We start from the raw sequence: 21,713 nt of genomic DNA, 5'->3' as shown, positions 1-21,713 counted from the left end.
TTTATAATATATTATATATAATGATATATAATTAACATCCCCTTTATTAAAATTTAAAATGGATATGTATAATATAGTATATATTTATTATGCAATATATTATATAACATATACTATATGTTTATATTTAATATATTTTATAGTATATGCTATATATTTATATATTTTTATATAATATTTATTTATATAGTTGTTTTATAGTGTATCGTATATAATCAATAAATAAATATATGATATGGTAAACTAAATTAATATAAAATTTTTTAAAGCAAAGAAAAAATGGAATTCTTGTCAACAAATAGGTATAATCAAACAAAATAGATTCCCCCATTGTCCATTTAGAAAAATCTTGTCTCATTCTGCATCGAGCCCTTTACCTCTCTTTTGAGAGGTAGGTAGCATGCTTCTTCGTCAGCACTCTGGAATTGTGGTTGAACATCACATAAAGTCCTTCAAAGTTGAAGACTAGTTTTGAAACAATCAGTAGAAGCCATGCTTCTCCTTGCCTTCTTGCACTAGCTGAAAGAAGCTTCAGCATAGACCCCCTCTCCTTAGGCCTCTGCCACTGTCTCGGCCCCAAACTCCAAAAGCTCAGTTGCAGCAGCTTATCTAATGTTCTGATGTGAACGCTGTATCTCAAATTTTACTTAGAAGCAAACAGAAAATCAACCTATCTCAAGAAACTTAAATTACAGGTGATTTAGTTCACCTCCCTACCCTGTGGATGAATTCCCTATAATCCATGTAAATCAAATCCAATTACACAAATGCTATCAAAATCAAAGCATCTGTGAATTTTTAAATTTTCCACATTCCATTGAACATTTGGTAAATTTTAAGTCACACCTGTAACAGCTGAATTACACTTCTATGAAAGATTGTGAATGCTCTCAGATATTTATCACAATGAGATTTGCTTTGTATCTTTTGTTTGTGTCTAACACAGTGAAAATATGGGTCCATATATTAAGCACCATCCGAGGTAATTTTGATGGTAACCTCTAATAGACTTCATTGTAAAAAAAAAATCACCAACTAGTTATTGAGAACAGCCTCATATAGCACCTTACTGTGCAATTACAAAAGTCATAGAAGAACCAAAATTTAAGAATATCTCAAAGGCGTAAGTAAATTTTTGCATCAGTTGATACATTTTTACCTTCTAGTATTTTAATCAATTCTCAGGGCTTTCTTGATCTAAAAAAAATGTAACTGACAAAAACTATAATTGATGACAACTTTATTGCCCCCTTGTCCCTTTTCAGAATATTGGAAATATTTGATTAACAGTAGGGAGAAATGCTACGAAGGTTAACTTATCTATTTAGTTCCATGCCAAACTACTAAAGAATTCATTTATAAAACTAGAAAAAATAGTAATAGAATTCATCTTGAAAAACAAAAGGTCAAGGATATCAAGGAAATCAATGAAAAAAAATGTTAAGGAAGGGTGTCTAGCAGTTCCAGAATTCAAATTGTATTACAAAGCAGTAATCATCAAAACATTCAATATAATCTAAGAAATAAAATGGTGGATCAGTGGAATAGATTAGGTATGTAATACACAGGAGTAAATGACTATAGTAATCTACTATTTGATAAATCTAAATATTCAAGATTTGGGGGTAAGAATGCAACATTCGACAAAAATTGTTGGAAATACTAGAAAACAATTTGGCAGAAACTAGGTGAAGACTAACCTCTAACACTGTATAGCAAAATAAGGTCAGAATGGATTAAATGATTTAAATATAAAGGGTAATATAAGTAAATTAGGGGAGCATAGAAATATGTACCTGTCAGATCTACAGGTAAGAGAAGAGTTTGTGGCCAAATAAGAGGGAATGAGGATTAGAGGGAGTAAAATAGATCATTTTGATTACATGAAATTTAAAAGGAGTTGTGCAAATAAAACTAATGTAGTCAAAATTAGAAGGAAAACAGGAAACTAGGAGGAAATTTTTTGTAATAAATTTATCCAATGAAGACCTCTTTCTCATATATAGAGAACTGAGCCAATTTATAAAAATAGAAGACACTTCCCAATTAATAGTCAAAGGATATGAACAGGCAGTTTTTAAAAGGAGAAATCAAAGCTAGTGTGATAATCACATAAAAATGCTCTAAATAATTACTGATTCGAGAAAGGCAAATTAAACCATTATGAGATAGTAGCTCACCACCTGTCAGATTCACTAACATGACAAAAAAGGAAAATGACAGATATTGGCAGGAAGATGGATAAATTAGGACACTAATGCAGTAGATGTGAACACATTCATTCTGGAAAAGTTTGGCACTATGTTTAAAGAGCCGCAAAACTGGATACTCTTTGATCCAGCAGTACCACTATTAGATTTGTATCTCAAACAGATCAAAAAATGGTAGGCAGGGGCTTTAGGGAGGAGGATCAATAAGTACAAAAATATTTATAGCGGTTTTCTGTGATGGCAAAAAATTGGAAATTGAAGGGATGTCCATCACTTGAGAAATATTTGAACAACTTGTATATGGTTATAATGGAATATTATTGTGCTATAAGAAAAGAAGAGCATGATGATTTCATGAAAGTCTGGGAAGACTTAAATGAACTCGTGCAAAGGGAAGTGAGCAGAACCAGGAGAACATTGTACACAGTAACAGCAATATTGTAGGGATGATCAACTATGAAAGACTAAGCTACTCTGAACAATTCAGTGATCCAAGACAGCTCATGATGAAAAATGTTCTCTACCTCTAGAGAGAAAATTGATAAACTGAGTGCAGATTGAGGTTAATTTTTTTCACTTTATTTTTCTTGCTTTTTTTTTAACAACATGACTAATATGGAAATATGTTCTGCATGATTTCACACATATCATTGATATTACATTTGATTGCCTTCTCAATGGGTTGAGGAAGGACTGTAAAGAGTGAATTAGGAGCTGAAAATTTTTTGAATGAGTGTTTGAAATAAATTTATTTTTAGAGAAATCTAATGTTGAAGAAAAATTTCTGATTATTATATTTCATATCTGTTAAATAATCCAGATGTTTATGCTGTCATTTACTTAGAACTGAAAATGACTTTACAAATCATTACAAATCACCTACATTTTACACATGAGGTAAATGAGTCCCAGAAAAACAGGATGACTTGCTCAAGGTCACACACAAATACACACACACAAAGTGTAGAGCCAAGGTTTGAATCCAGGTCTTCTGATTCCTTTCCACTGCGACCTTCTTAAAGCTGACTTAGCTTTAAAAGACTAGAGGTTTTCAGGAGACAGATTTTCAAGAACCTAATCACCCATCTATCTGAACACACACGAACACACACACACACACACACACACCTGCTGCCTTATAAGTCAAAGGCCTGGGACAGCTGGGTAGCTTAGTGGATTGAGAGCCAGGCCTAGAGACAGGAGGTCCTAGGTTCAAATCTGGCCTCAGACACTTCTCAGCTGTGTGACCCTGGGTAAGTCACTTGACCCCCATTGCCTACCCTTACCACTCTTCTGCCTAGAAGCCAATACACAGAAGTTAAGGGTTTAAAATTTAAAAAAATAAATAAAAAAATAAGTCAAAGGCCTGTCATAGTATCCACTGTTTGCATATTAAAGGAAATTCCCTTATGATAATTATGAAAAGAAAGGGAAACATTTTTTTTCTGGAAAAGAAAGGTAGAATTCAAAATGGTGAGAAGTTTTGAGCAGGGACAAGTAAAAAAAAACTTTAATAGTAGAAAGTTTAGCTTTTTTAGATAAATGCTTTCTCATTTTCATGTCCCAGGCTTTTTTACATTTTGAAATTCCAATATCCTTGAATTGTCAAAATGATAGTAAGCTCATTGAATCATTAGGAGAAGTCAAGTTCTATAGAAAAAATGCTTCATTGTGAACATTTCTCCTCAAGAGCCTTTAGGACCCTTACGTTATCTTCCTGTACAGCTTACTTATTATGTCACATTGGAGAGGTGACAATGGCAGCAAGACTCACAATTTATTAATATGTTTTCGTTTCAGTGATCTTCAATCTGAGTAAGGCCAGATAGGTAATATGAGGAATGGGGATAATAATAGTTCCTTACTTCCTAGGACAGTGATGAAGATCAAATGAGGTAATATTTGTAAAGTGCTGACACTTAATAGGGACTTAATAAATTAAGTGCCTTAATAAATAAGCAATAAATGCTTGTTTCCTTTTCTCTTGTGATTTCTGTTCTTGTGTTTATCAAATATTAGGCTATTATGTTGAGTAGTTTCTGGTTCATTTATGTAGCCTAAAAAAAGTTGGTTTTTTTTCTAAGAATAGTTTTAATCAAATAATTTTAATCATTACTACTTTATAACATAGTTTGAAACTTTGTAATGCTAGGCCTCCTTCCCATTATTTTCTTTGGGATTCTTGACCTTTTGTTCCTCAAAATGAATTTTAACATCATTTTATCTAATTCTATACAGTAACCCCTTGACAGTTTGATTGATAGAACACTAAATTTGTAGGTCAATTTACATAGTATCACCATTTTTTATTATATCATTATGGCCCAGCCTTGGATAATGAGTCTCTCTCCAATGATTTATCTTCTTTCATAAAGGGTGTTTTCTAAATCTGTTTGTAGAATTACTCTAAATTCACTGATTTCTAAGTAGCATGTCTGTTGTTTACATGTGCCTTCAAAGATGCGTAGTGGCATATGAGAACTATTTTCTTTAAGTAGCTTAAATATTCCCCCTGCCAGCCTATTTGTTATATTAATTTGAACTGTCCATAAAGAAAGTACTTGCTCTATGAAGATAAACATCCCTGTTTAAATAAGTACAAAATCAAAAGTAGTAGAGTTCAAATTTTAGGCTAGACGTGTGATTTATTGGATATTGGACTGATCTGGTGAGCACAGCCTCTATTGTTACAGATCAGTCTCTGTCTTGTCACTTAAGTCTTTTTTTATTTTAAATTGATTAATTATTTATTTGGAGTGTTTTCAGTGGTTACATGATTCATGATCTTCTTCCTTCCCCCTCCCGGGGCTGACAAGCAATTCCACTGGGTTGTACATGGAGCATTGTTCACTTAAGTCTTAAAGGGTTGTCAGGGGCACTGAAAGCCTTTGGGTGCTGGCTTTCTTGTTAGACTGTAAGTTCCTTGAGGGCAGCTACTTTCTTTTCCCATTTTTTTTTTTGCTCAGTCAAGGATGAGACCTGAACACGGTCTTCCTGTCTCTGAGATCGACTCTCCACTGACCTTGCTGTGTTGCCCCTCATCCTAACCTTCCTGTCCAACGGAGCAGATGCTCCCTATGAGACGAGTGTGATTGAATGAGATCAATTTGCAGGTTTTACTATATTTCAAACTTTGAGGTTGAAGTCCTATTTTAAATCAATTCAGCAGATATGTATTTAAGCATCTTATGTTGTAATGCAAGTCAGGAGTACAGAGGCAAAAAAAAAAAAAGAAGAAGAAAAATGAAGCTCTAGAAGCTAATAATCTACCTGATGAACACCATGTGTACACAGAAAGTAAATCCATTACAAAGAAATTTCAAGATGGAGAAAGTAGGGGACAGCTGGGTAGCTCAGTGTATTGAGAGCCAGGCTTAGAGACAGGAGATCCTAGGTTCAAATCTGGCCTCAGACACTTCCCAGCTGTGTGATCCTGGGCAAGTCACTTGACCCCCATTGCCTACCCTTACCACTCTTCTGCCTTGGAACCAATATACAGTATTGACTCCAAGATGGAGGGTAAGGGTTTTAAAAAAAAAGATGGAGAAAGTACTCACTGTTGGGAGAATCAGCCAATCTATGAATCAAGAGCACAGGGTCTGGAGTCACAAAATCTCAGCTTCTCAAGTTCAAATCCAGCCTCAGATACTTGCTCACTGTGTGATCCCTGGGAATATCACTTCATTCTGTTTGCCTCAGTTTCTTCATCTATAAACTGAGCTGGAGAAGGAAATGGCCAATCACACCAATAACTTTGCCAAGAAAACCCCAACGGAAGAGGGAAAGAACATGAAATGAAATTAGGGGGAAATATTCAAAATAAAAATGTTTTAAATATTATATTAAAAAAAACCCAATGGGATTGTGAGGAGTGGCACACAATTGTACAGCAACAACACTATGCATCAGGCACCATGCTAGCTAGGTTCAAGGGGTACAAATGTGGCTCTTCATATGCTTCTGTAGGTTTATACAAAATAGATGGTTGGCAGTTTGGGGGTATTTATGTAGAAGGTGGTGTTTGAGCTGAGCCTTTTAGGAAATTAGGGATTCTGAGAGACAGGGAACTCCAGGTGTGAGGGACACAGCCAGTGCAAAAGCTACAGAGGCATGGCATGATCATTTTTCCAAGTAGAAGGAAATGGTAAGAAGACCACTTTGGCTGGAACAAAGAATGGGTTTGAGGCGAGTCATGTGTAGTAAAGCCCGAGAGGGAGTTGGGAGCCAGATTGTGAAGGGCTTTACATGCCAAACAGGAGTGTATAATTGATCTTAGAGGTAAATAAGGAGCCATTGAAATGTATCAAGTAGAAAAATAATGTGGTTAGATGTAGGCTTTAGGAAAATCACTGACAGCTGTGTCTAGAATAAATTGGAATAGAGAGAGACTAGAGGCAAGGAGGCCAATTAGAAGGCTATTACAGAAATCCAAGCTAAATGAAATGAGGACCTAAACTAAAGTGGTAGCTTTGTGAATAGAGACAAAGGGACAGATGCTAGAAATTAGTTAATCAACAGGTATTTATTATGTGCTTAGTATATTCCAGGCATTGTGTTAAGTGCTGAAGGGGGGTTGCAAGTGCCAAGATTGAAATAATCCCCATTTGCAATGATATTTGACATGTGGGCTGGAAGAGAGTTGAGAAGTCAAAGATGTGCTTGTGTGCCTGGAAGAATAGTGGTTGCCCTCAACGCAGAAGAGACGTTGGGAAGAGATATGTTTGGGGAAAGATGTTCTGAGACATATCCAGTAGTAACTTATTGAAAATGTGTGATTGGAACGAAGGGTTAGAAATATAAATCTAAGAGTCATCTGTATAGTGATGATAATTAAACCTAGAGAAACAACCCAGAGAATTGTGATGCAAAAACCCTGAGAGGAGAGGGTGGCTGGGAGGAGAAGGAGGTCAGGAGTGTGAGATGCTACAGCAACCTTAGGAAGGATGAAGATGGAGAAAAATCCATCACAATTGGCACCTAGAAAATAATTGGTGGCTTTAGAAAGGGTAGCTTCTGTTATGGAAAGGTAAGAAGCTAGATCCCAGGAGGTAAGAAGTGAATGAAAGGAAAGGAGGTGGAGGCAATTGGCTACCAGTATGACACTTTTTTTTCCCTAGACGTTTAACTTTTGAAGGAGATGATAAATATGGAACAAAAACTACAGAGAATAATAGGTTGAAAAACTTGAGAATCATTTTTGAAGGTTGTTTTTTTTTAAGAATGGAAGAGATTTGAATGGTTTGTAGGCTGTGGGGGAAGGAGTCTGTAGATAGGGAGAGATTGAGGATTTGAGAGTACAGGAATGAGGGATGATGCCAAGGGATTCTGAGATGTAGAGAAGAAAGAGCTTGCATCAAATGGCTTCTGTTTTCTCAGAGAAGTACAAGATGAGATCTGAGTGGGGTGAAGAGGTCCTGTGGGCATTTTAAGGGAGAGGAAGAGTCTTCATGAAAGAGGGAACAATAGAACTGAACGCTTAGGTATTCTAGCTATTCTAAGAGGCCTGAGTGAGAAAGGAATGCATTCCAGAAAGGGGGGCCAGTTGATGCCGAGACATGAAGTGGAATCTACTTCCTCTTTGTAGCATCTCCCATCCCTGCACCTCACCTTACATTCCTTTGCCAGCCGTTTCCCTTAGGGATCTATTGCCATGGTTCCCCCTCAATGGGGGCTCACCTTCTCCACCATTCCCCACTGTAATGCAGGCTCTTTCAAGGCTGAACTGTATCATCTCCTTTTCAGAACTACACCAAAAAGACTATTGTCTGAACTTTTGCCACCCCCATCCTCCCACTCAACTGAATTTGCCTCAGGCAAGAATTCTCACACTTTGTATGGCTCTGCATGAAAGGAAGCAATATGAAATGTCTGGAAATTTAAGTGGCAGCTAGATTGTGGAGGGCTTTAAGTGAGAGGCCGAGAAGCTGGTATTTTATGCTAGAGTGAATAGAGAGCCACTGAAGGTGTTTGAATTGATGAGTAATATGTCAGTCTATCCTGCAACTATCCTGGTTAACTTTAAAGATAAACTACAACGTTAAAAAAATTACTTGATATTCTCCTTGTTTCTCTTCTGTAATAGCATAGTAACAAAAAAAGGGGGGTGGGGAGTTACAGTTTCTTCTGGTTCTCTACAAATATTTACATTTGTTTCCAAATGAAACAAGTGTGTTCATGTAGTAACTGAAGTTCCATTTAAAGAAACAGAAAGACAATGGGGAGCTGTTTTTTTATCTTATTTTTATTGATATCTTTTGGTTTTGCTTCATCTTCATTTCTAGATGTATCTCCTCCCATGCAGTGAGCAAAGATTTGTAACAAAGATTTTTAAAAGAGGGGGGAAATAATTATTTTGCAAAACAAATCAATACATCAGTCATATAAAGTAATATATGCAATATTCCACACCCTTCATTGTCCTCCTCTGCCAAAGAGGGGAGGAAGATGGAGCTAGTTTTTGTAAAAGTACTTCAGTGGTTTTATACTGTTCTCCCATCAATATTAACCATAGTTTATGACAAGACCTTAAATTCCTCTTTCTTTTTCTTTTCCTCACCTTACCCTAAATTGAAAGAACCAAATTTGCCTCTCCTAGCAATAAACTGGGTCATTTTTTATACCTGTTTTTGAATTACCAGTTATATGAAGAAACTGATGCTTTTAAAATTCTAAAAAAGGGAAACACCTCTCATCAGTAGCTCTGCTAGGGTTGGACTCCATGGAACCTAATGTCCCTGAGCCAGGTCTCCCTGGTGGTAGCCCACTCCACTCCATCCCCTTTCTAGCTTCCTTTTGGGCATCAGCTTCCCTGTTAGACTATTAGGTACTTCCTTTTCCTTATTTGCATCCCCATCGCTTAATAAATGCTTACTGGATTATTGAATTCTTTATTAGCTTTTGTTAGCACTGGTCCTGGAGTCAGAGGACTATTTTACTAGCCAACTTCCTTACCTGCTTTGAGCTGCGGTTTCCTCATTAACAAAATGGGGATCACAATACTTACCCTCTCCACCTCACAGCATTGTAGAACCTTCCACAGAGGTAGGACTGGTAACTGATCACCAAGAAAAAAAATATCCTTAAGGTGAGAATTAGTGGCATTTTTTTCCTGATTTGTTTTGCTATCATACAAGTCAAATATTTCTGTTTTCTTTCTAGCCCACAAGACGGTCTGCAAGATTGTCAGCTGTAAGTATTTTATAAAGCCCCTTGGGGTAGTCCCTGTGGGCACATGGTTCCCCATTCCAGAGCAAGTCAGTGACGTTGCTGTTGAAAGGAATGGTAAGGTGATGTTTCCCTCGATCCCTTTTCTCTGTTTTTAAATGACTGGTGTCACAACCATTCAGTCATGTTTCACCGGTGCCAATATTCAATCAGTCAATTGGTAAACATTGATTAAATGCCTACTGTGTGCCAAGCACTGTGCTAAGTGCTGGAGATTCAAAAAGAGGCAAAAAGACAGTCCTGCCTTCAAGGAATTTACAATCTAACAGAGCAATCTAAAGCTGCTTCAATGTCTCAGAGGCACCAATGAAATGTGACAGCATAGAATTATTCTAGATAATTAAATCACTAAAGCAAAAAAAAAGTATATTAGGTACCCTCTTGGTATCTGGATCCAATTTAATGATGTGATAGCATTAGCAAGAAGTCTGGCTCTCTTGTCTCCCCCTGACTAAGATGTGGAAAGATTGGGAATCCCCAGTGTCAGAAGAATTTTAGTAGTAGTCTGGAATACCTTACCCAATTTGAAAGCTTTTTTGGCAACAAGTACAACCTAAGAAATACTTCACTGCCTAACCACCTGTGTGACCTTGGGCATGTCATTTGAGTTCTATGGGTTTTAGAGCCTCTCTGGGCAGCCCATAAGTTTCTGTATAGTGAGATTATTAAAAGGTGAGAATTTCTTAGTCTGGGATCTGTGAACTTTAAAAACAACCATTGATAACTATTTCAGTGTAATTGGTTTCATTTGAAATCTTAAGCATTTTATTTTATGCATTTAAAAACATTTTGAGAAGGAGGAATCTATGAACTTCTTTTAAAAATTTTTTGATAACTGTATTTCAGTCTAATTGATTACCTTTATAATCTCAAGTATTTTGTGCATTTAATAACATTTTGAGAAAGAGTCTGTATACTTCACCTGCAGGTGACTGCTAAGGTTCTTTCCAGCTCCTTTATATTATGAGAGGACCCTTGAAATAGTAGAAAGTAGGGGCAGGCAGGAGGGATTGTGAGCAGCAGCGGGTAAGCAGAAGACTACCCAGTGCCTGGGTCTATGCTCATTTCCTATACAGATAAAGAAGCTGATGGACCCAGAGGGCCTCTGAGGTCCATACAGGTAAAATAATCTACCCCACGGTACTAACTAGAATCCAGGACCTTTTCAGCCACTCTCCCCTGTCGAATCTCTGTTTGGGATCTAGTGCTTTCCACCTCTGCCCCAATGCCAGTTCTGGAGTCTAGTGGCAGGATCTATTTTCATACCATATAGCCAACCTTTTGTGCTTTCATTACTGCAGAGAAACAAGGGTTGAACACCTTATCACCCATCCCCAGGGACCTCAGTTTGCCTGTTTTGTCCCTAAGCCAAAAAGGCATCTGGGAAGGCTGGGCCCCTGCCTGCTGGTGGCAATGCTGCTTTGGAAGAAGGTGGGACAGCAGAACTAGCAGGCGTCCTTTTAGGAAGACCTTTAAGGGACTGGAAGAGAAAGGAAAGCTTAGCAAGCTAGGGCTGTTTCTTCCCTTCAGTGAGCATCTCCTTTACTATTTTAATTTTGGGGTAGGAAATTAATTAACAAGATGATGTTCCTATACAGTGTCATGTTAGTACAATGCAGGTTGGCTTCTTTTCTGCACATTATCGCCTTTAGTTGACTGAGACACTGAGAAAATAAGTATTTATTCAAGGTCACCCAGGCAGTATGTGTCGAGGCAAGACTTGAACCCTAGGTGTTGGACCTCAAGGCTGGCTCATAATAATAATAATAATAATAGTAACAGAAATAAACATTTTATAAAACACTTTAAGGTTTGCTATGTACTTTATATGTTAACCCTTTTGATTCTCACAGCAACCCTGGGACATAGATCCTATTATTATCCCTACTTTTACACAGATGAGGAAACTGAGGCAAGCAGAGGTTAAGTGTAAAAGTAAGAGTAAAATAGCCAATAAGTGTCCGAGACAGTATTTGAACTCAGGTCTAGCACGCTATGATTCCAAGTCTAGCACTCTATCATGATACCACCGAGTTGTCTATCTGTTATACTCTCTCATTTTAGTATAATATTATATTTAATATTTAAAAGTATACCATCATTAGGTGGGGTTTCCTGTCTGACCATCCAATCTGAACTGATTTTTAAGCCCCCTAAATTGGGATGAGTGTAGATCTACTTCATGTTTGAAATAATTTTGAAATATTTCCTAAGCAGCCTTCTTTCTTACTGCTTGGGCTCTGCTTAAGATTTCATTATGATTTGCAAGGTCTTGGATAAGTTCAACCTGACTACTTAGTCAAACTGCGGCCCCTTAATTAGGCAGTTCGTATCATTTTAAGTATCTATGCTATCACCCTCACCGATGTGCTATGATAAAAAGAAATCTAGATAAACCCTAAGACAGCAAGATTAGACATGTTCCCAAAGAACTATCCAGGTCGGTGCTAAGGTGAGTTAACTTTTACATCTCACTTGAAATACATCCATCCTATTGTAGTAAAATCCAAAATAAAATGGTTCACTTGGTCTTTCTACTTAGGACAAAACACTTTAAAGATGAATTCATTTTTTGCTGAGCCAGTTTTGAGCCATTCTGGTTAGAGGAGATCTGTTCCACATGAAATTGGGGTTTGGAGTTCTAAAACCAAGAGCCATTGTATTACAGACCTTGGAAGGGTCAAAAACTATGTCAGCCAGTTTTCTGCATTCTGTTGTGAATTACAGGCAAGAAGGGGATTTGATATTTGATTTTTTTAAGTATTTGCATGATTGAAAATGTCTTTGCAGAAACCTGCACCACCAAAACCTGAACCAAAACCAAGAAAAACCACTAAGGTAAGAGATCCTTTTATTTTTTTCTTCTTGGGTGATGGTGGTGGGATGTTTTTAAATAAATGTATAAATAATAATTCTCTCTCCAACTCCATTTCCTGAGAAAGGTCAGGCTGAGTAATTGTTAAAAGAACTAGCTACGACACTGTCATTACCGATTAGGGATATCTTCTAAAAAATTAATATGTGTAGTTTGTGGTCTACAAAGAGAGCATTTTTCTCTCCAGTAAAGCAGAAACAGGAGGGCTTGCTATGCTCTTGGGCATCCAGCTTTGCCAAGGCAGGTGCTCTGAGAGCCGTTCTGGCAGAGGACCTAGTATAAATATGCTTCATTTCAAACCTAGAAGAGCTGAATGGTCCCTAAGGATGCTGTTGGCAACAAGCTGGATGACCCAAGGGTCACATTGCCTTGCACGTAACTGATAGGAAATAGGCTTACCCAGGTGCATGAGCTGCCAAAGGCCTTTTTGCTTTCTGCCAATCCTAGCCTTCATTGTTGGCTCAGAGTTTGGCATTTTGCTGTATGGTTGTTTGATTTTTCCCAAGCATGGTGTAGTGGGGAAAACGCTGGTTTTTAGAGTCAAAACATCTCTTATCTAAATCCTAGCTCTGCTATTTATTGCCTGTATGACCTTGGGCTAATCTCTGAGCCAGAGTTCTTCTCTGAAAAATGAGGGGGTTGGACTAGATGATCTCTGAGTTTCTTCCTGCTCTGATTCCTGTGATCCTGTAAGTTTTCTCTGTCTCAGAGTTCCAGGCGAATTTCTGAAGCAGCAAAAATTCATTCCTGGTGTTTGATCTTAAAAATAGCATCTTTTCACCTGAGTTCTTAAATTCAATCTCTTGCTGCCTACCTCGCATTTCACCCCATGCACTATTTAATTGAAATTAATGGCTGCACCAACAGTGGTGACCCTTCTCTCCAACTGCTCCCCAAGCCACCTTTCCAAATCAAATTTTCTATTGAATATCCAGGCCTACAGCTAGGCAGTTGGCACAGTTCTCTGCCTTGACCCCTTTGTCAGACTTTTGATGTTCTTGCTAAGTAGCATCCACTCCTAGCATCAGTAGGATATGCTCTGTGCCAAGAAAAGCAAGCAAATGAGCAAAATCATTGTCCTTTCAGGAAAAAAAAGGGAAAGTATTCCTGATAAGTCAAACTATTTATTTGGATAGAGGCCTTGAGGGATTATGGACAGAATGCTGGCCCTGGAGTTAGAATGACCTATGTTCAAGTCTTGCCTCTGACACTAATTGAGTGATCTTGGGTAGGTCCCAAGGGCCTAGGGCAACTCCCTAGAAGTTATCAACTAAATTATATCTAGCAATCGAATTCTAAGTACCTATTATGTGCTGAGCATTGTGCTAGTTACTGTGAATGCAAAAGTGAAAATTAACCATTTTCTACCCTCCAAGAATTTACATTCTCTTGTAATGGAGGTAAGAGGTTAAAAAAAANAGGAAAGCTTAGCAAGCTAGGGCTGTTTCTTCCCTTCAGTGAGCATCTCCTTTACTATTTTAATTTTGGGGTAGGAAATTAATTAACAAGATGATGTTCCTATACAGTGTCATGTTAGTACAATGCAGGTTGGCTTCTTTTCTGCACATTATCTCCTTTAGTTGTCTGAGACACTGAGAAAATAAGTATTTATTCAAGGTCACCCAGGCAGTATGTGTCGAGGCAAGACTTGAACCCTAGGTGTTGGACCTCAAGGCTGGCTCATAATAATAATAATAATAATAGTAACAGAAATAAACATTTTATAAAACACTTTAAGGTTTGCTATGTACTTTATATGTTAACCCTTTTGATTCTCACAGCAACCCTGGGACATAGATCCTATTATTATCCCTACTTTTACACAGATGAGGAAACTGAGGCAAGCAGAGGTTAAGTGTAAAAGTAAGAGTAAAATAGCCAATAAGTGTCCGAGACAGTATTTGAACTCAGGTCTAGCACGCTATGATTCCAAGTCTAGCACTCTATCATGATACCACCGAGTTGTCTATCTGTTATACTCTCTCATTTTAGTATAATATTATATTTAATATTTAAAAGTATACCATCATTAGGTGGGGTTTCCTGTCTGACCATCCAATCTGAACTGATTTTTAAGCCCCCTAAATTGGGATGAGTGTAGATCTACTTCATGTTTGAAATAATTTTGAAATATTTCCTAAGCAGCCTTCTTTCTTACTGCTTGGGCTCTGCTTAAGATTTCATTATGATTTGCAAGGTCTTGGATAAGTTCAACCTGACTACTTAGTCAAACTGCGGCCCCTTAATTAGGCAGTTCGTATCATTTTAAGTATCTATGCTATCACCCTCACCGATGTGCTATGATAAAAAGAAATCTAGATAAACCCTAAGACAGCAAGATTAGACATGTTCCCAAAGAACTATCCAGGTCGGTGCTAAGGTGAGTTAACTTTTACATCTCACTTGAAATACATCCATCCTATTGTAGTAAAATCCAAAATAAAATGGTTCACTTGGTCTTTCTACTTAGGACAAAACACTTTAAAGATGAATTCATTTTTTGCTGAGCCAGTTTTGAGCCATTCTGGTTAGAGGAGATCTGTTCCACATGAAATTGGGGTTTGGAGTTCTAAAACCAAGAGCCATTGTATTACAGACCTTGGAAGGGTCAAAAACTATGTCAGCCAGTTTTCTGCATTCTGTTGTGAATTACAGGCAAGAAGGGGATTTGATATTTGATTTTTTTAAGTATTTGCATGATTGAAAATGTCTTTGCAGAAACCTGCACCACCAAAACCTGAACCAAAACCAAGAAAAACCACTAAGGTAAGAGATCCTTTTATTTTTTTCTTCTTGGGTGATGGTGGTGGGATGTTTTTAAATAAATGTATAAATAATAATTCTCTCTCCAACTCCATTTCCTGAGAAAGGTCAGGCTGAGTAATTGTTAAAAGAACTAGCTACGACACTGTCATTACCGATTAGGGATATCTTCTAAAAAATTAATATGTGTAGTTTGTGGTCTACAAAGAGAGCATTTTTCTCTCCAGTAAAGCAGAAACAGGAGGGCTTGCTATGCTCTTGGGCATCCAGCTTTGCCAAGGCAGGTGCTCTGAGAGCTGTTCTGGCAGAGGACCTAGTATAAATATGCTTCATTTCAAACCTAGAAGAGCTGAATGGTCCCTAAGGATGCTGTTGGCAACAAGCTGGATGACCCAAGGGTCACATTGCCTTGCACGTAACTGATAGGAAATAGGCTTACCCAGGTGCATGAGCCGCCAAAGGCCTTTTTGCTTTCTGCCAATCCTAGCCTTCATTGTTGGCTCAGAGTTTGGCATTTTGCTGTATGGTTGTTTGATTTTTCCCAAGCATGGTGTAGTGGGGAAAACGCTGGTTTTTAGAGTCAAAACATCTCTTATCTAAATCCTAGCTCTGCTATTTATTGCCTGTATGACCTTGGGCTAATCTCTGAGCCAGAGTTCTTCTCTGAAAAATGAGGGGGTTGGACTAGATGATCTCTGAGTTTCTTCCTGCTCTGATTCCTGTGATCCTGTAAGTTTTCTCTGTCTCAGAGTTCCAGGCGAATTTCTGAAGCAGCAAAAATTCATTCCTGGTGTTTGATCTTAAAAATAGCATCTTTTCACCTGAGTTCTTAAATTCAATCTCTTGCTGCCTACCTCACATTTCACCCCATGCACTATTTAATTGAAATTAATGGCTGCACCAACAGTGGTGACCCTTCTCTCCAACTGCTCCCCAAGCCACCTTTCCAAATCAAATTTTCTATTGAATATCCAGGCCTACAGCTAGGCAGTTGGCACAGTTCTCTGCCTTGACCCCTTTGTCAGACTTTTGATGTTCTTGCTAAGTAGCATCCACTCCTAGCATCAGTAGGATATGCTCTGTGCCAAGAAAAGCAAGCAAATGAGCAAAATCATTGTCCTTTCAGGAAAAAAAAGGGAAAGTATTCCTGATAAGTCAAACTATTTATTTGGATAGAGGCCTTGAGGGATTATGGACAGAATGCTGGCCCTGGAGTTAGAATGACCTATGTTCAAGTCTTGCCTCTGACACTAATTGAGTGATCTTGGGTAGGTCCCAAGGGCCTAGGGCAACTCCCTAGAAGTTATCAACTAAATTATATCTAGCAATCGAATTCTAAGTACCTATTATGTGCTGAGCATTGTGCTAGTTACTGTGAATGCAAAAGTAAAAATTAACCATTTTCTACCCTCCAAGAATTTACATTCTCTTGTAATGGAGGTAAGAGGTTAAAAAAAAAGTCATTTAAAAAAATTTATAAGTTTATAATTTATAATCATGTATTTTATATAAATATATGTTATTATATAGAGATATATAAGTATATAGATATGTTGTTATGTATAAATATATAAAATAAAAATAAGTAAATATGTAAATGTAAATTAATTTTATATATAAATAAATGTATAAATACATATTGCTTTATATATAAATAAAATAAGTAAATGCAATATAAATAAATATAAAGATATAAAATAAAAATAAGTAAATACAAAGATGAAATACTAACAAGTTAGGGATATCAGGAAAGACTTCTGGAAGGGGTCTGAGCTTAGAGGGGAGCTAGGGTTCCTAAGAGACTATTCCAGGTATACAGAACAGTGGATAGCAGTGGAGAGAGTTCCCACACTGGAAGGGGCAATTACAGCTCCTTAGTGCATTTTACCTTTTGGAACTCAAGGTTTTCTGAGACTTTTTACTTTTAAATCTAAGAAAAGGAAGCACTCCCAAGTGGGGAAATCAGGAAAGTTCTGCAGAAGTGGGGTGAGAGGGGGCGGAGCTTTGAAGGGAACTAGGGACCTTAAGCGGAACAGACCAAGTCAGATATGGATTGTAGTGTGTGCCAGTGGCGAGAGTGCTCACACCTGGCATGAAAATCACAGTCATTTTAGTTCGTTTTACCTGTGGAGCCCTCCGTTACAAGACAAACTTTTTTTTTTTTTTTTCAAAATCTGGTAAAAAGCTTTTATTGACTATTAATTAAGCGGCACCCTTGGTAGCCACCTCAAGGAAAACCCTTCCCGGGGCTGCTAGATATGGCTCCTCCCTGGTTTCAGAGACGTCTAACCCGGCTTCTGACGCAGCATCTTCCCGTGTTCTGCTCTTCTCTGTTAGAAGGAACCCGGGGCAAAGGCTACCAAAGGCGCCAAAGGGAAGAAGGATGAGAAGCAGGAATCTGGAAAGGAAGGTACTACTACACCGTCTGAAAATGGTGAAACTAAAGCTGAAGAGGTACTTTCCGTCAATGCCTCCCGCTGATTGACTCAGTGCATTTTCAAATTGATTCGGGATTGCGAGCCATTGATAGCATGTTCATAATGTTTCTCTTTATTGCCCACGATGTTATTGCAGATTCGCATCTATCGCTCAACTGTTAGTGTTTCAACATCCCGAGGTGCCCCACCCAGCACACTGTCAGTAAAAGGGCAGATTGAAACAGTGAAAGTTAAGGGTACGGTAGAGAATGTCTGCCTGTGTGCAGTGGCTAGAATCAGATAGTAGTGTGCCGCTTTTCATTATGAACAGTGGAAGCTCGCAGGTAAGGAAGGCTGCTTGTGACAAGCTTTCTGAAAAGCAGAGCCCGATAAAACACAGAAGTGTGTTTGTGGGTATGTATGCCTGTCTTGTCTGCGGAGCACCTACAATGGACATAGGCTTTGCAGTGGAGCTGCTTTAGGGAGGGATGCTTTCAAATCAATCGATTGATCGATCAATAAATCGATAAATAATAAAGCCGGCATTGTGTCAGTGGGGTGGCTTGTAACGTCTTGGGGGGGTTCCGAGTCTGGTTAATAACGGCCTTCTTCTCTTTTTCGTTTTTTGTTTTGTTTTTTTTTTCTTTCCATAGGCACGGAAAACTGAATCTGTAGGTGACAAGGGAGAATGAATTGTCACGGAAATTGGGGGTGGATTTTATGTACCTCTCGGGACAACTTTTAAAAGATATTTTTATCAAGTATTTTGTAAATGCTAATTTTCTAGGACTATGATAGGCGGCATATTAAAAAAATGTATATCGATGAATATTTTCCCTTCTCATAACAATGCTTTTTTGGAAGCCCTCCTCGCCCCTCATCACCTCCCCTGACACACACACATCCTCCCCCCCCCCAAAGTAATATGAACATCAGTTGAATATTGGAAGCCGTGTGTAAAATTGGATCAGCATTCCACGCACTTGCTTTGAAAATTAGTCCTGTGCAGACGGTGGTGTTTTTACTGTGCATATTTGAATTTTTCATGCAGTTTTTCTAGAGCAATAATCAGTGGTGCTTTTGTACTTAGGTTTTATGTGATTTTAATGAAACATGGATACTTGTGGCCACCTGCTGACTATTTTTGGTTCTTTTAATGGTTTAAAATAAAAGGTTTTCTTGCCTGCAAAATTTCAGCTTTTTAGTGTGCTGTCTCTAAATTTAGAGAGCGTCTTGTTTCTATTTTAATTGTTGCAGTAGATATTAGATGTTCTAGGAATTTCTGTGATCCCTGTGCTGACATTGCCTCTAATAAGTAAAATAGTTTCATTTATTAATTTGCTAGGTTTCTAAAAATTACATCTTTTGAGCTAAAAGTCACTTCTGGGTGTAAACACAAAAGAATAATAACTAAAACATACACTAGAGAAGACCCTGCCCAGCCTAGAAACAAATCAGTAAATTACTTGTAAAAGAAATCATTTATGGTATGACCTGGAGCAAATTTGGAGGGACGGGTGTCTATTAAGCTGGATGGGCAAGGAATCGTCAGTGAAGACCCCCTTGGAAAATCTGCCACAATTAAACTACAGCCATTGAATCTGGAGACTGCAAGTGAATGAAGTTTCATTTCTAGGCATCTGTATAAATAAAAATAAAGGTTTTTTGGGGGGGGGTTAAGGTAGGGAAGGACCTAAGCCAAACATTTACCTTGCTCTATAAATTAATAGTGGAGGACAAAATCATTTTAGTTTTTTTTGTTCAATTATACCAAACCAAACTAAGAAAAAAGTTCAGTTCATTGTCATTTTCAGAAATTTTTTGTGACTAATCATCATAATAAATATTCATAATAGCAGTAACTCATATTAATAGTAACTATGAGGTCCATGCTATAAGTATTACAATCACTATTTTTAGATGAAGAAACTTTAACCTCTTAGCAGTTAAATGATTTACTCAACATTACATAATTTAATAACCCATTTCCCCTAACTCCAGGTCCACTAACATATAAGCCTTGACTGAAAAGAAATGATATATCTTAGAGGGCTCCCCATTTGGCTAATCTTAAACAATAAAGGAAATTCCAGTGTTTTTGTTTTGAGGCTCAAAATCTAAACATCTTCCTCTGATCTAAGCCCCCTTTTGGCTGCCACTTACCACAAAATGAAATTTAAAGGGTCACTTTCATTCATATCACATTTTATTGCCCCTCCAAGACTCGATAGACACTCTTCATAAGTTACTCTGGCCAAAAAGACTTCTCTGGCTCCTGAGGATGAACTGTCCCAAATTCCACCACACTGGTCCTTGGACAGTAGATGGCAGACACATGGTCTCCCACTGAGTCTTAATGCCAGCATGACAGGATCTGCCATTGTGCCCTACTGACACAGCCTCAAAGAACTCAGAGCCACCCACCTCCGTATCACAGTGAGATATCACAACAGGACTTTAGTCGCAATACCTTGAGTGCACACACTCATACATACTCTGGATGTCATTGACACAGGCATTCCCTTCAAGAATGGTAGGTCCCAGTGTGCCAGAAGCCCTTCCTTACTTTCTTCCGACATCATGAATGTATCAGTAAAGCAATCTGGTTCCCCTTTGGTCCTCCCTTTAGATATATATGTTAAGGGTGCCTCATCCCAAAGAAAAGCACTTGATAAAGTGTACATAACCTTGTGTGTCTGTCCACATAGAATTCAAAGCAGCTTCCTCTTAGCATCTCTTTAACGACTATCCTTCATTATGATCATTAATATTTTTGTTTTGTTTAGCTTACCAAGCATGCTAAGTTCAGAAGAACTGTTCATAATTATCCCAAATATTTTTATCTACTCACAAACTCATGTTTATAGAGAGCTTTAAGGCTAGCAAAACACTAACGTATTATCTTATTTGATCCTCACAATTTCGTAAAGTAAATTCTATTATCATCTGTATTTTACAGATGAGGAAATTAAGTCTCAGAGAGATGACAAAATAGATGCCTGCGATTAGATTTGAACCCAGGTCTTCCTCCATGCTCATTCCTCACAAGGAATTTACTTAAAAAAAAAAGAATAAACACAGGTTTCTCTTTTTTTAATAATAATTCACTGGTGTAGTGTATAAAGTGCTGGACCTGAGTTAAAATATGGCCTTGGACCAGTGATGGGCAAACTACGCCCCTCGGGCCAGATTGGGGGCAGTGGGGGTCCTGAAATGTTCTATCCAGTGGCATGAGGTTATTCCTAATCTGACAAATACAATGAAACTTCGAAAGAGTTGCCTTAGAAACAGCCTGAGAGATGAGCATTTCCTTTCCTTTGGCCCCCTCTTTAAAAAGTTTGCCCATCACTGCCTTAGACTGTTACTAACTGTATATTGGCAAGTCACTTAATCTCTGTCTGCCTCGGTTTCCTCAACTCTAATATAGGGATAATAATAGCATCTAGGTCCCAATGTGGTTTTGAGGATCATTGAGACAATTTTTGAAAAGTCATTGCAAATATGAAGCTTAGGAATTGTATAAATACTATATCAGTCTGTTTGGATGAGGATTGCCTTAAAAAGAGAAACCACACATTATCTTCTGCTCAAAATAGCCTTCATCCCCAAATGGGGTTTTTAGAAGCTGGACACAAAGCTACATTCAGGAATGAATATCCCCAAGCACAAGAAAACAGAATTCCCACTATAGGGAGCCAGCTCCCGTTGTGAAAGAAGGTAAGTAGGAAGGTTTTTTGTCCTGACTCCATCGGTTTATCCATTGGTAACCAAGCAGCCATTCTGCAGTTCAATACTAAAAATATCCCAGAACTGGGAAACTTTCCTTTCTCCCCAACCACTAGGAGGCACTGTGTTAGTGCTCATTACTACAAAATCAGGCCAGGATGTTAAAATGTTGCATTATCCTTAAGGTCATTGACGTCTTCACAAACCTGAAATATTTTCTAGTGTTTTAATAACAACAATAGAAATCATTGATTCTGTAGCCCCTTCAAGTTTGCAAAGTGCTTTCTATGTATTATCTCATGGGATCTTCACAACAACCTTGATTTATTTAGATACATTTATGTCCCCATTTTAAGGAAGAAAAGAGAAATCGAGACTTTTCCAATGTCTCCTACAAAGCCAATAATTATTGGAGGCAGGATTTAAATAACATAAGTAACTCTCTACTTGGCTTCTTTGAACGTCAAGTATCAAATGGCTGTTTTCTTCATGAAAATA

The 21,713-nt window shown here is 37.8% G+C and overlaps 1 protein-coding gene across 4 annotated transcripts in view; it reads left to right on the top strand.

The window, feature by feature from the left end:
* HMGN3 (high mobility group nucleosomal binding domain 3) overlaps nt 1-18,680 on the top strand; it is a 79,596-nt gene extending 60,916 nt beyond the window's left edge. The window contains exons 3-7 of one of the 4 annotated variants that reach the window (XM_044676223.1): nt 9,369-9,398; nt 15,028-15,075; nt 17,410-17,526; nt 17,647-17,746; nt 18,143-18,680. In XM_044676223.1, the coding sequence (XP_044532158.1) occupies nt 9,369-9,398; nt 15,028-15,075; nt 17,410-17,526; nt 17,647-17,746; nt 18,143-18,156 (309 nt within the window). In that variant the 3' untranslated portion in view covers nt 18,157-18,680. Of the gene's footprint in view, nt 1-9,368; nt 9,399-12,224; nt 12,273-15,027; nt 15,076-17,409; nt 17,527-17,646 lie in introns of all 4 variants that reach the window. The other 3 variants (XM_044676222.1, XM_044676224.1, XM_044676221.1) reach the window with 3 other exon arrangements.
* The last annotated feature ends 3,033 nt before the right edge of the window (nt 18,681-21,713 follow it).

The sequence above is a fragment of the Gracilinanus agilis genome, chromosome 4 (assembly GCF_016433145.1).
Source record: "Gracilinanus agilis isolate LMUSP501 chromosome 4, AgileGrace, whole genome shotgun sequence".
In the NCBI taxonomy this organism is placed as follows: domain Eukaryota; kingdom Metazoa; phylum Chordata; class Mammalia; order Didelphimorphia; family Didelphidae; genus Gracilinanus; species Gracilinanus agilis.
The sequence above is the reverse complement of the archived record's forward strand: the minus strand, read 5'-3'. Positions and strand labels throughout refer to the sequence as shown.